Genomic DNA, 13,685 nt, shown 5'->3' on the forward strand with positions numbered 1-13,685 from the left:
ACTGCACGCCCTTCCTGGGGAAGTTTCACCGGCATGTACAAGATCCGCACAAACAAGTAGCTGCACCTTTAACTCCTTCATGATTTGTGTTCTGTACACAAACGATCGCTCAATCAAACAGACGTGTCCCATGCTCAGAGAGCTTGAATCCAAACCACATGTTCCTGGGGGGGGGTTCCCTGTGGCCCTGTGGGGGCAATATGCTGTTTTCAGCCTAAAAACATGGGTCGGTTTTCCCTCGTTTGTCACATGACCTGTCACCCGGGCGGTGCTCTGCATTTCCAGCTGACCCAGCATTGTCTCCCATTCTCTCTCTCCATCTCTCCATCTCTCTTTCTGTCTCTCCTGTCTCTGTCTCTCATTCTCTCTCTCCATCTCTCCATCTGTCTCTCCTGTCTCTGTCCCCCACTCTCTCTCTCCATCTCTCTCTTTCTGTCTCTCCAGTCTCTGTCTCCCATTCCCTCTCTCCATCACTCTCTTTCTGTCTCCTGTTCTCTCTCTATCTTCCCATCTCTCCTGTCTCTCTATCTTTCCATTTCTCCTGTCTCCCATTCCCTCTCTCCATCTCTCTCTTTCTGTCTCTGTCCCCATTCTCTCTCTCCATCTCTTTCTGCCTTCTGTTCTCTCTCTATCTTCCCATCTCTCCTGTCTCTCATTGTTTCTCTTTGTCTCCTACCTCCTATTCTCCATCTCCCATCTACGCTCTCTCTCTCCGCCTCACTTCCAGGCCAAATATTTGCAGGCACAAAGCAGGTAACCTGCAATTAAGAAGAGCACCTGACCCTCCCACCATTTCCCTTGTTTCACTAGTGTGTTGTTATTCTGATGGGGGAGGGAGCATGTTAAGTGGGATGACACGTGGGGGGGCTGATGCGACGATGCTGAGCTTTCATTCATTATTTAGTCACTGAGAGGTCAGAGCTGATGCCATTAATTATTCAGGGCCGCTGCTCTCACCCGTCCGATACTGCCCTCCAGCTCAGGGGGAACGAGCCCCCCCCCCACACTGTAAGACGCCAACCCTCCAGGGTCGTGCGGAGGGGTCAGGTGACAACTTGTCAGGTCGGGGTTGCATATTGTTTAGTTACTTAAAGCTCCTGTGATTCGCCGACGCCCAGATCGACGTGCAGGAAACAAAGGGGCGTCTCCGCGGCAACAAAGGGACCCCCTCCCACCCAATCCCACCCCCCCCCCCCCCATCTGCCAGAGCCACATCAAACTGGCAACACTGGGATTAGTCTCCTTTTTAAATCCAAATGCGGTCAAGGGGTGGAATTATCCAGATAGAAAGGGGCTTTATGGAAACCCGAGGAATTGAAGAAAAGCAGGATAGGAATCGTCCTGCCTGTCAATGCAGCCGACACTGCAGCCCTTTAAAATATTTTTTAAAATTAATTGCAACTAGAAAATAATTACAAACTGCCGGTGTTGGACCTGATAAAGCTCACCCCCCTGGGGAGGGCGTGACTGACAGGACCGTGTGGCCGCTGTCCCCCCCCATCCCCTCCCCCCTCCCCGGGCCCCGCACGCGTTTAACGAGCCGGCGTCGTTGCCATGCCGACTGAGGGAGCGGATCCCACTCAAGCGGTGTGACCCACTTACGGCAGCGGGACAATGAAGATCCAGGCACAATGCAAATATTGTGGCCCCTGCATCGGTACTGGGGGCGAGGGGGTTAAAAAAACATGCAAGCCGTCACGCCAGTGATTTATGTACACGGTGCCACTGTCGGGGGGGGGGGGGGGGGGTGCCTCATTAGCATTATTGCATTTCTGAAGCATAAGCCTACAATCAGTCAGCCCCTATACGGGGATTGGGGGGGCTCCCACCTAGTCCCCTGTGTGCCACAGCCTGCATGCCGCTTTCAGGCCAAAGCAGCTGCTTTCTGTTTTTGTGAGCTACTATTGTTATTTAGACGTCCCCCCCCCCCCCCCAAGTTATGTCTTGAACCGGAGACTCACCCCAAATAATGCTGGGCTTCTAGTCCAAATAAGCAGGGCATAAAGATATTTCTTGCACCCAAGGGTACGAACTCTATTTGCCACCACGCGTTTGGGTGCTGAGGCCCAGTGAACCTGCACACGTTACTATGGAAACACCTGCGCGGTAATGGACCACTGCGGGGAGGGTTTCCACCGGTTCCTGTGCGACCCCCCCCAGCCCGATACTGAGTGCCGAGTGCCACACGGCTTGTCATTGAGCGCTAAAGCGGGTTTAGCAGTCGGTTTGTTGCCCGGCCACATGTGGACACGCGGCGTGACCCAGTCTGCTCAGCTCCCGTCTGCTAGGAGCTCACCAACCTGCCGGGCCCAATGACAGCAGAACCTGAGCGAGGTTCTTTGTTAGGGAACCTGTGTCAGTTCATATGGTCATCAAGACCCAGGGCAACCCTTTCAGCCCGATGTAAAAATGCACACGGAAAAGGCAGAAGCATGTCCCTCCTGTCCATATGAACAGCTCTCAAACAAAAGTAACAAAAATTTAACATGATCAGCTGCAGTGTCCTCCTCCTGCAGATAGAGGGCAGAGTGAGAGCGAGGTGACAGGTATGACAGTGATTAAGGCAGCCGGGATGAGGTCGTCATTATGTGTTGCGCAGGCGTTTCACTGAGTGTGCCACTCCCATCTGCCCCCGTGTGCTAACGAGCCCCACAGGCCACGGCCCAAGCAGACGAGAGGGCGGGGGGAGGGGAACAGATTGGGATGCTGGCAGCTCTCTGACCGCTGCCCCTCCCCCATCTCTGCCCCCCCACCGTCGTTGGACTCGGGTCGCGGGTCTAGCGCATGAGGTCGCTGCTTTACTCTGCTCCCTCTCATCCTCCCGGCTTGCGTTTCCTCCTCTATATTCATAATTAATACTGCCACAAAAAAGGCGAAATATCGTCCAATCATAGCGCGGAAGTGACAGCACAAGGTAACCCTATCCCCCCTCCCAAGTACAAGAGCAACAAAAAGCAGGATCAGCAACCAAGTGAAGAAGATGAACAAAAGAGAGAATCACAGATAACAACAACAATAGAGAGTCACATATTTGGGGAAGCAAAGCATTGTGGGAGGAGCCAGAGGAACGCCCCTGAAACTCTGAAGCTGATAGCCTGCCCCCATGGGAGGGCTCTGGTCTGCTCGTCCCATTAGCATGCAGTATGCTCAGGGAAAGGGGGGGGGAACCAGAGCAGAGACCAGACAAAAGACAACTAGCAAGACCCCCGAAAGCCTTTGTGTCCTAGTCAAGGAAAAACTATTAGTAACCAGCTTAGTGCTGTTCGTGACCAGATGAGGAAGCAGAATAAATTATAAGGAATCGAATATCTATATTACCACCTGTATGAAATGTGCTGCAGTGGTGCATTTCTGATTTTCTGATTTTTTTTTTGTTCTGGGGGTGGGGGTGTACTTGGGCTGAGTTAATTTTATCCTCTCTGCATTCACTGTGACTCCATCTCCGCCTCTTCCCACCCCACAAGCTCATCTTTGTCTCTGGTGATGAATGGTTCATCTAATCTGGGGCACAGGGGTGGAGGGGGGTGGGTGGCTTGGGAACAGGGGAACTATGACTACAGAAATGGCCTCTGTACACACCCTACACCCTACATATGTGGGATCACCCAATGCACACACAGTCATTCGCCATCATGCATCTTTGGTTACATATGTAGCTTTAAGATGACATTACAGCAATGACCATTGACCATTATCATTTTCATTATTACAATTTTAATATATATCTTGTCAAGAATCTCACCCAGCAACCGGTTCCCAGTCGGTAGCATTGACTATGACACTAACTAATCACTGCTGCCTTCATTCTGGGACAAGCACACAGCTCATAAAGCACTCGGGGATCTAGCATGGAGTGAAGCACATGGTGGGGGATCCAAAGCAGCATGGAGTGAAGCACATGGTGGGGGATCTAAAGCAGCATGGAGTGAAGCACATGGTGAGGGATCCAAAGCAGCATGGAGTGAAGCACATGGTGGGGGATCCAAAGCAGCATGGAGTGAAGCACATGGTGAGGGATCCAAAGCAGCATGGAGTGAAGCACATGGTGGGGGATCCAAAGCAGCATGGAGTGAAGCACATGGCCAGGGATCCAAAGCAGCATGGAGTGAAGCACATGGTGAGGGATCCAAAGCAGCATGGAGTGAAGCACATGGCCAGGGATCCAAAGCAGCATGGAGTGAAGCACATGGTGGGGGATCTAAAGCAGCATGGAGTGAAGCACATGGTGGGGGATCCAATGCAGCATGGAGTGAAAGACATGGTGAGGAATATAAATCAGCACAAGGTGAAGCACATGGCCAGGGATCCAAAGCAGCATGGAGTGAAGCACACAGTGGGGGATCCAGATCAGCATAAAGTGAAGCACATGGCTGGGGATTCAAAGCAGCACGGAGTAAAGTACATAGCAGGGGATCCAGATTTGCATAAAGTGAAGCATACGGCTGCGGATCCAAAGGAGCATGAAGTGAATGTAGGACATGACCAGTCACATAAAGGGGAGCAGGAATCAGGGGGCGTGTGCCCCCAGTATTTAACTTGGCTTCTTTCACCGCTCCCAATAAATACATTTTTGCATTTAAATTTTTAAATCAAACTCTCTCCTACACCCTTGGTCAAATTACTCCCCCATGTACAGAAAACCTGGTCTTTCCTGCCTACACCAGCGTTTACTAATTTTCCCTCCCGCAAACAGCCCTCTCACTCATCTCACTGCTGACCCCCCCCACCTCCCCAACTATTTCTGAACGCCGCCACTAGGCCGCGCTCTGCAGTGACAATTTCGATGTGTGGATTCACCCCCTTCCCCCGCCGACAGTCCCGCCCACTCCCCCAGCAGCCATGATGAAAAAAAAGTGTTCTTAAAGGGAGTGGACATAAATATATATCTTCCAAATAAAAAATTAAAACAGCCAAAGAATCACAGTCATGTAACTGTGTCAGACAATCAAACATGAAATCTATGAAGGTGACAGAGCAGGTCTTGCAGGACGTGTAGAATATCAGCAGGTCAACAAAGAAACGCAGGTAGATTTGCTCTTGTTCATTTCAGAAGGTCCAGTAATTTATTCTGAAAGGGTCTCGGTGCTGGTTGCTGTGAGAACCCTCGCCACTGCCCTTCCCGCTATAAACCGTCTGAAGAGCCCACAGGACCGCGGGAGGTCGGCCAGCTTGACAGGAAGAGGCTCTTGTGAAACTGATCAGCGCCAAAGTGAGCATACACCTCCGGCTGGGTCCACTCAGCGGGCTGAAGTCTGAATATTATAAATAAATATGGATGATTCACAAAAGTCTAAAAACCATCTCTGTATGGTTCTGATTATACATAACGCTGTTGGCTAAATGACCCCAAGCCCCCTGGCCATGGGAGGCGGATTCAAACCCCTCCCTCTCAGTTTTGGACTGCAATCAAACAGAGGCTTGTCTTTCATCCTCGGGGACATGATAAGCGATGACCGGTGAACCATGATCTCTCAGACTGACTTTAAATTTTCAAAAGTGAGTGATAATCCACACGGCAAATGGCAAAATAAACAGTATGAGAGTGTTTTTTAAGTTATGCACGAATAAGGAAATTTCTGGCTGACGGCAATAGCTGATTATTTAGAAAACTGACACCAGTACCAATACCGATTCTTTGGAAGGTTCTGCTTAAAGTGAAAAGAGACAATCCTCTGAAATGAAATAAAGAATATATTCATTACATCCCAAGAAAATTAAAAAGTATTAATTTTTGAGAAGAAAACACCAACTCTGGCATACAATAGAGCACTAGATTTGATGACTGCGTACATCTTATATATTTGTAACATTTATAACAGAGATGGGATGATTATCAAGTGTCAATTTTCCTAGTAATATATTTTGATTTTGCATTGTCAGCACTGAGTTTTGTTTTGCTATCGAGTTACTAATCGACTAGTGTTATTCGTCAATACTGCAGCCTTCTTTATTGGAATGGATTTGTATTTCCAGAAACTCTTCAGAAGCAGGCATTTTGGACAAACTGTTTGGTACATGGATGTGGAAAGCAATATGCGTCATCATTTTAAGGGGAATTATTGGCGGTAAACATCAGCTAATTCTGAGCCATCATCCGATGGCCGCTTGTTGCTGTATCGGCCGATAGCGATAGCTGGCCGATAATCGGTATATTGAAAACAATCCCATACTAAAAACACCAGGTTTACCATAACCCTGTACTGAATAAGTGGATGGATGGAAAACAAAGCCAGTTATTGATCATACCCTACGCTACCTTATAAATTTGTATGTTTTCCCTGACAACAAAATGCCATAGATATATCTCATCATTCCTGCAAACATGCACTCTGCACCAGATGACAGATTTGCTAGCCGCACATAAACGTCACATGGGCAGTGAGGGTGCGGGAGAACCCAAATAACCAAATAAGGGTCCAAAAATCTCCCGAGGACCCTTGGGGTAGCGTGTCTGCTTACCGACAGTGCTTATGCGAAGCAGAGTCGCTTGCAAATGCGCTTATAATCAATAGCAATAGTGTAGAGTTTCGCTTTGAGGTAATGTAATGAAACCAAGAGGAAATAAGACTCCACGTAGCCAGCACCCCCCCCCCGCACGCACTTATTTGTTGGTTTAGTCTGTCTCGAAAAGGCTTCAAAATGATGGAACACTATTGGTCACAGGAGAACCGGTCACTCACACACACACCCGCAGCCTGACTCGCCATATGCTGTACCCGCCCCCCCCCCCAACATTTTGTGCTGTTCACCACCCCAGATACCCATGGGATAGCTGTAAAAAAATGAACGAAAAACATCTAACCAGCCTCACAATTTTCAGTGCAGCAAAAAAAAAATAAAAAATGGGCAGGCCCTGAGGCAGCTCTTACGGCCCGGCGATGGAGATGGAAGATGGATGGATGTTATTAAAAACTGATGCCGCGATAAACACCCCGAGCAGTTAGCGTTTCTGCCGTGGACAGTGCGCCTGTTCACTGTTCACCAAACAGGATTATATCGTTGCCTGGCTAATTAACCCGCTTACGGTATGATCATCCTATTACCTCTGTATCCTCAAGCCTTTGAAGAGATTAATAACGGGATAGTTTTGTATGAAGCAGGAGCCGCATGTTGTGCACCTGAATCACGTTTGTCTCCCTAATAAGAGCCGTATCAGAGGAAAGAATGAAAGCATGGATTCTTGTCACTCTAAGCCAAAAGCTTAGCATGGCGGACAGGTGCTTGACACGGGCCCGTCAGGGAGGGAGGGGTTCGATTGATTAGCGATGCTGTCATAATACCGGGTCTCAAGAACGAATCGATACAAGACAAGGCATCTAATTTTCCCACAGGTTCACAATCCATTACCGTTTCTAGATCCTTCACAAACTGCGCAGACAAAAAAATAAATAATGAAATTCTCCTACAAAGGAGAGAGAGAGAGAGAAAAAAACATGCTTATAAATTATGGAAAACTGTGCACTTGATGACTTTAATGACAAACGAGTGCCATTAATGTCCACGATAGTTAATTAAGGTTTACTTAATAGTCAGGTGCAGCTATATTAACCACATCAGGGTTGATGTATAATCCTGTCATAAATGCTGGAAACACTGTTCTGGGATTCGGTCAGGAATACTTATGGCTGCTGTAGAATATGTTGGAAACAACCAGAACCACTGAATCACCAGCTTCCCAATTAGCCACGCCATTGCCTAGGGTGAATAATGAGTCTCAGTCACAGAATGCGCCCCCCCTTCCCCCCACCACCATGGACCCACCGTTGCCCCAACGCGCCTCACACCTTTCCTGCTATACGAAAGGCCGTTACGCTACAACTCCCAAATGCTCAGGTTTCGTAAATCCGCTGCCAAAACGAACGTTTGCCCCGGAGAGAGAATTCCCACCTCTGCGTGAAGATTTGGTTTCCCCCCCGATTCTGACTATCACAGGCTAAAGGCGAGCCATACACTGTGGCACGGTGTCTGCGGGGACCATCGCGAAGAGTCCGGTAGCCCGTTGAGCTTACACACCTCTTGCCAGTGTGAAGCAGGGCTTCGCTGGGACACCAGTTACCTTTGTTTGCTGGGCCCCTCATTCCCGACAGAGGAGATTATTGCGTTTAAATTTATGGCCGCAGAGCAGGATTCGAATGTTCAGCTTTATGGATCCGCTCACAAGGGAATTACGTGACGCGCCTTTAGAATTTCTTGAAGCACTGGCTTTTTGAATCAATTTGCTGTAACTTTAGTAATAAATTAATGTAAATGCTGGCGGTTCACCCATATATACCTCATGACGGTTTTAAATAAGCTATAGGCCTATTGAAAATAAAAACCAACACCAATAAGATCAAACGGCTCTACAGCAGAAATCCAATCATGATGATATCAGGCCTCTTATGGTCTGATTAAGATCCGATTAGCCTGCAAAATAGTACTGATCTATCTGTAATCTTCCATCCCACCATCTACTAGTCCCGGAACTGACCCGTCAACAATACCAAGTAAATGATTATGGTTATATTTCACAATTTTCCATTAATATTAAACTGAAGGTATCGTTTTAAAAAAATGCCTTCTCAGCATGGGCGTAGTCAGGTCCGATCGCACGGGATTATAGCGGCGAGTATTTTACCCCTGACGGTAGTCTTCCTTCAAAAAAAAAAAGCCAAGCCCTAGTAAAAACTTTACTCCCCCCTCTTTTTTCAACAGCTAGAAACGCCCCTGCCTATCAGCACGGTTATATATTCATCCCTTTATGAAAAAAACGATGAATTGGCTAATCATAAATAATTAATAAAACATCCAACTGGATTCGAATGTGCGTAACACCAAGTAGTATGTACAGTAGCCTTTGGAAGTAGCGAGGAGCTGTTTAAAACCCACCCTCTGGCTAACGTTATGATATACTGCTCATATATAGGCTACCACTTTAATTAGACATGTATCATATTTTAACAGGTCTGTAAGCGGAGACGTAATACAGCGTCTGTATCTCACCCTTAGGTTATATGTTCCTGTGACGGGGTGGGGACGATTACGTCATCGGACCAAATGGTACACCTAAACAAAGCTTTCGATGGATCAACATTTACTGTGTCAAGTTCAACAAGCACGCATGGATATTGGCATTAGCGGTAATTTTAACTGTAATATACAGTTTCTCTGCGCCGAACAATAAATCATAAAGATGCTGGCCCCATAGCCGTAATTCTGAACGCCTCGCATCGAGAAGGATCTGCGCGCATGGGAACAGAAGATGAGTAATTACAGGTTAGATACTCGCACGGCGAGTATTGCGTTACACTTCACCGGGAAGCCGATTCCCGAGTATAGAAATCGATTCTAAATACTTACTGTGCTGCCTACCGACACAAAAGAGAACTGGCAAAAATCAATTTTTTATTACTTCTGCCACTTTCATTGCAATCATCATCACCGTCGTCGTAATAATAAAAGTGTTTTCCCGGAATGTTTTATTAATTAAATAAGAGCCATTAATACCACCCATCATCTTCTAGCGTGCCAGCCCCGCCCTGCCCCCCGCAAACCCTCCCCATCATCTACCGCCCAAAACCGTCTCGGTGTTGTCTTGTCTGTGAGGGGTCGGGGGGGTGTCTATCCGCCCCCTGATCCACTAAAGGGTAAAATTAATCTGGCACCTCCTGTCACCTGCTTTATTTACGCTCCCCCCCCCCGGTCAGAGCTGTTGGACGGTGGATTGGGGGAAAGGGGCAGGTGGGATGCGGGAGGGGAAACGAAGAGCGCCATTACAGTGTCGCGCTCCTTGTTTGTGTTTTGCATCCCCCCCCACCTTCATCACAACAACAGCGTCATATGGAAGAGAGAAAGCGCCCCCTCCTCTGCTCGCGCTCCGCCGCCTCCCTTGCGAGGAACAGCTCCGCAGCCCGGCTCTCTGCGGGGCGGCTTTGCCCCGGACCTTTTGTTCAGATTGATGCCAATCAAATGCCCCTTACTGTAACAATCCGCACCATTATCCAGCAGACAGATCCTTGTTTTTCCAGTCTGTTCATCCTAATGCATGCATAATTGGAATGGTCGTTTGTCTTATCGCTCTCCATTGGGCATTTCTCACTTGGGTTTGCAAGATGGTGTAGTTACCACCTGATATTGCTGAACAGTAAAGCCTCCACCCCATCGCTCCTCTGTGGGTGTGTGGGGTGTGGGGGGCGGGGAGGTGCGTGAACCGGACTGGTCGCACAGCGAAGCCCCCTATCTGTTCGTCCCTTTGGAGACGCAAGGGGAGTCCGCCTCCAAACATCAAGCAAGCGCCAAGCGAACGACAAAAATCCTTTTTCGGCAGATTTTCGCGGAGTGTAGTTTTTTAAATCCTGCGACATATGGTAGTTGCCTCATCTCTGGAAGGAAGGGAGGTCAAGATATAACTAATAGCGCTTGTTTAAAACCAGTCAGCTTTTGAAAATCCCATATAAATGGGAATAAATAAGTATTAAGTAGGAGAGACGTCGTTAGGCTAAATGGGGCAGGGCAGACAGTGCATCTCGCAAAATTTGTCAAATGTCACTGTACCCGTCCCTGCAGAGCGGTCTCCACAGGCACTCATTTTTTTGTTTTGCTGTTTAAGGAAACAGCACATACAACATACATAAATGGCAGCAGATCATTGAAGGCGAACTGTAATCTCAGTCACGGGTGAGATCAGCCTCCAGATCCACTTCAGCTCGGTTCTGCCCTGACCCAACCTGACAGGCGTGAAAACGCGAAGCAAACAAAGACGCTTCTGAGAGAGCGCTCCGAGCGCACCGGGCGCGGAGCCCGAAAGCAGGCGGGCAGAAGCGTGCAGAACCGCGCATTATTATATGCATTGAAATAATCACTGTCAAACAACAAAAGAACGCAGGGAATCACCAAAATACACTCTTGCATAGACATATAATAATTTTAAATTATAATTATTAAGTAAATAAATTAACGAGCATTTACGCAAAACCTAAAAAATAGTGGAAATTTCTGTTGTTTTTATATATAATTGAATCATTAAAAGCATTACCTTTCTGTGTTTGTCCTTCTTCCATATTCTCTTCCATTGTTGCCTGCTCAGATTGGGAACTGTTGTTCACACCTAAACAAAACCCTTAAATGGACGGCTTGGAAAATCAGTTTTTGGTGGTGTTTTTGTTCCTTCCCTGGATGCTCATGCAACAGCAACTCAGAAATAATAATAAAAAACGGTCCGAGGAGCTCAGATCAGCACAGTTGATCACCCCCTTCCTGCGTGGCTGTTCTATTGAAATTGCGATTTCGGTCAGATTTTCCTCGCGACACGGTCCATTGCGAGCCGCTACAACCTGTGTACGGATGCGATCAGTCCCGATAAATCTGGGCGGCAGGTTGCGCTCTTGTTGGGGCTGGAAGGAAGCGGCGACAGGCTGGCAGGCGCTCTCGACCTAGGCAGGGCAGGTGTTTGGAGACGGGGACGCAGGCTTGCGCTGAAGTAGGCGCTCCGCATTGAAAACAGAGCGCGACACCTCGAGCAGACGGAGGGGTGTATCTGAGAGGCGCGCAGCCCACCATCCCCATCCAACGCTTCCCCCTATTTCTACTGAAATGGAAAAACCCGCCAGCCGGTGGGTTAGCTGCCGCAACGGACTCTTCCCTATTGCTACTCTTGTGTATTGTTTTTTAAAATTATTATTTCAAGGCATGTTTTAAGCAAGTTAGTACAGTCCTCCCAATCAGAGAAGGCATCAAAAATCAGAAGGGATTCAGCAGGTATCTTTTGCTAAGATCTCCCTGTAGCCACTCTGTTTTATCTGCTAGCAATCAATACGCCTCATAGCCAGTCCTAAGAGATGAACTGGGCCATGCAGGTCAAAGTGACCACTCAGTATTGACAGTTTTGCTCTTCTCATCTGTGTTTACCACTTCAACACCCCCCTCTCCACCCTGGGCCTTAATCACATCTTAAGTACACTTATTCTCAGGCAAATACCCCCTCCAGAATGCATGCAGGGTCTCAGTTGCAGCCTTATCATGTGTGGTCCCTGTTTGGTAGTTGCTACGAAAGTTTTGAGTCCCACAGCTTAAGCCTGGACAGCTTGCCGTGCCGCCGGCAGCAGAACGACGATGCCGATGACCAAAGGAGGCTGTCGCCGTGATCTCTGGACACGCATGTGCATCCTTGGCAACCAAAGCATTATGTGGGTGAGGAACAATTTAACATGTACGGCCGTTGATGGTCTGCTGATGTCTGTCTTAGGAGCACAAAGGTTGCTTGATAATGGAGGCCATTTGGAAAATATCAGAACACTAAAGGTTGCCTATTGTTTACTTTCGCGAGAACAATCTGATGACATTTTCTGGGAAAGGTAACGAGGGCCGCGATCATGCTAATTCAGTGGAGTAAGATCACAGTGGTTGAGAATAATGTTGCATAAAATGCAAAACTCTAAAACATGATAGCATGAAGACCTTCCATGTCTGTTGGCAATAGTTGTAAGGACAATCCCTTCATTCCGAATCCTTTTTGCTTTTTGCTCTTTGCTTGCTGTATTCCAAGAGCTCTATACCTCTCCCAGTGCATTGTGGGTGACCGAAGTTCTGCAGAGTTCAAAGGAGACCAACACCATTTGTCCAGCGCTGACCACTCGGTTAAAATCCAGCTTTCACTAATCGATTTAATCTGATGTTGAGCCACACGACAACATAGATGCGCTCTAATCGTAAACCCCCTCGGCATGGATTAGGCTAAAAAACACGCACGTCAGAAACATCCTACCAGACGTGCCATCTGTAGGAATCAGGCTTAACCTCAGAGAAATGATTATCCCCATGAGTCCATATCGAACATGAAATATAAGCAGTAATAATCACAGATATCATATTGATCGGTGGTGACTTTTGCAGCTTTGCTTGTGGGGGGGGGGGGGGGCTTTGTTCAATTTACAGTGTCCCACAGCTTCGATTCTGGCAGATGAAGAAAACCTCAGCCAAAGGCATTTTGTTCATCCCTGTGGAGAAGCTGGCCAGTTCTCACATACTTCTTACACTGTCAGGATTGGGATTGAAACCTATGAGCTTCTGGATTCAGGCACAGATGCTATGCACCTCCCAATACAAGACTTTTGTTTTGTTTAGGAAGATCCTACTGTCTGATGTCAAAACGGCATCGATTAGATTAGACAACTGTGTCTGTGATTTTGCGTTTGAAATGCCTGTATTTGACCTTAAAGTACGTAAATGTTTATTTTTTTTACATAAAGAGTTCAATTTTCACTTTTGGCTTGAGTAGTTTGACATACAATTGGATACAATTCCAACGATCAGTAGGTGGAACACAGAAAACCTCAATCAGAGCCGTCATACTGAGTAGTTGGGGACCACTGTCCAAGCGAGAGTGTCTTCATCTGAGGTGCCGTTTGGTGCTGTGTAGAGCCAAAACTGGTTCAGGTCTTTTTCCAGTCCTGATGGATGTGAATCATGGCAGACTTGGATGCAGGGCAGGTTTACTGACTTACTACTAGAGCATGTGACTGAACAGAGAGTCCACATCCCACCAAGGAACACTAACTTTAATCCCAACCCTAATCCTAACCCTATCCCTAACCCTAATCCTAACCCTAACCCTAACCCAGTGCTAAAACCACCATTTCACCCCAAAGTTCTATTTTTCAGTAAACTCTATGCTATAGCCAGGAAATCAGCTGACAAGGGCACAGCAG

General features: G+C 47.6%; 1 protein-coding gene across 2 annotated transcripts in view; it reads right to left on the reverse strand.

Moving 5' to 3' along the window:
- The window catches only part of gpm6ab (glycoprotein M6Ab), a 43,551-nt gene that overhangs the window by 13,303 nt on the left and 16,563 nt on the right, over positions 1–13,685 (reverse strand). Inside the window, exon 1 of one of the 2 annotated variants that reach the window (XM_048996271.1) lies at positions 11,015–11,486. The exons of the other annotated variant lie outside the window; for it this stretch is intronic. Within the exon in view, the coding sequence (XP_048852228.1) occupies positions 11,015–11,051 (37 nt within the window). The 5' untranslated portion in view covers positions 11,052–11,486. Of the gene's footprint in view, positions 1–11,014; positions 11,487–13,685 lie in introns of those variants that run through there. 2 annotated transcript variants of the gene reach the window in all.

This window comes from Brienomyrus brachyistius, chromosome 25, assembly GCF_023856365.1.
Source record: "Brienomyrus brachyistius isolate T26 chromosome 25, BBRACH_0.4, whole genome shotgun sequence".
NCBI classification, from domain to species: Eukaryota; Metazoa; Chordata; class Actinopteri; order Osteoglossiformes; family Mormyridae; genus Brienomyrus; species Brienomyrus brachyistius.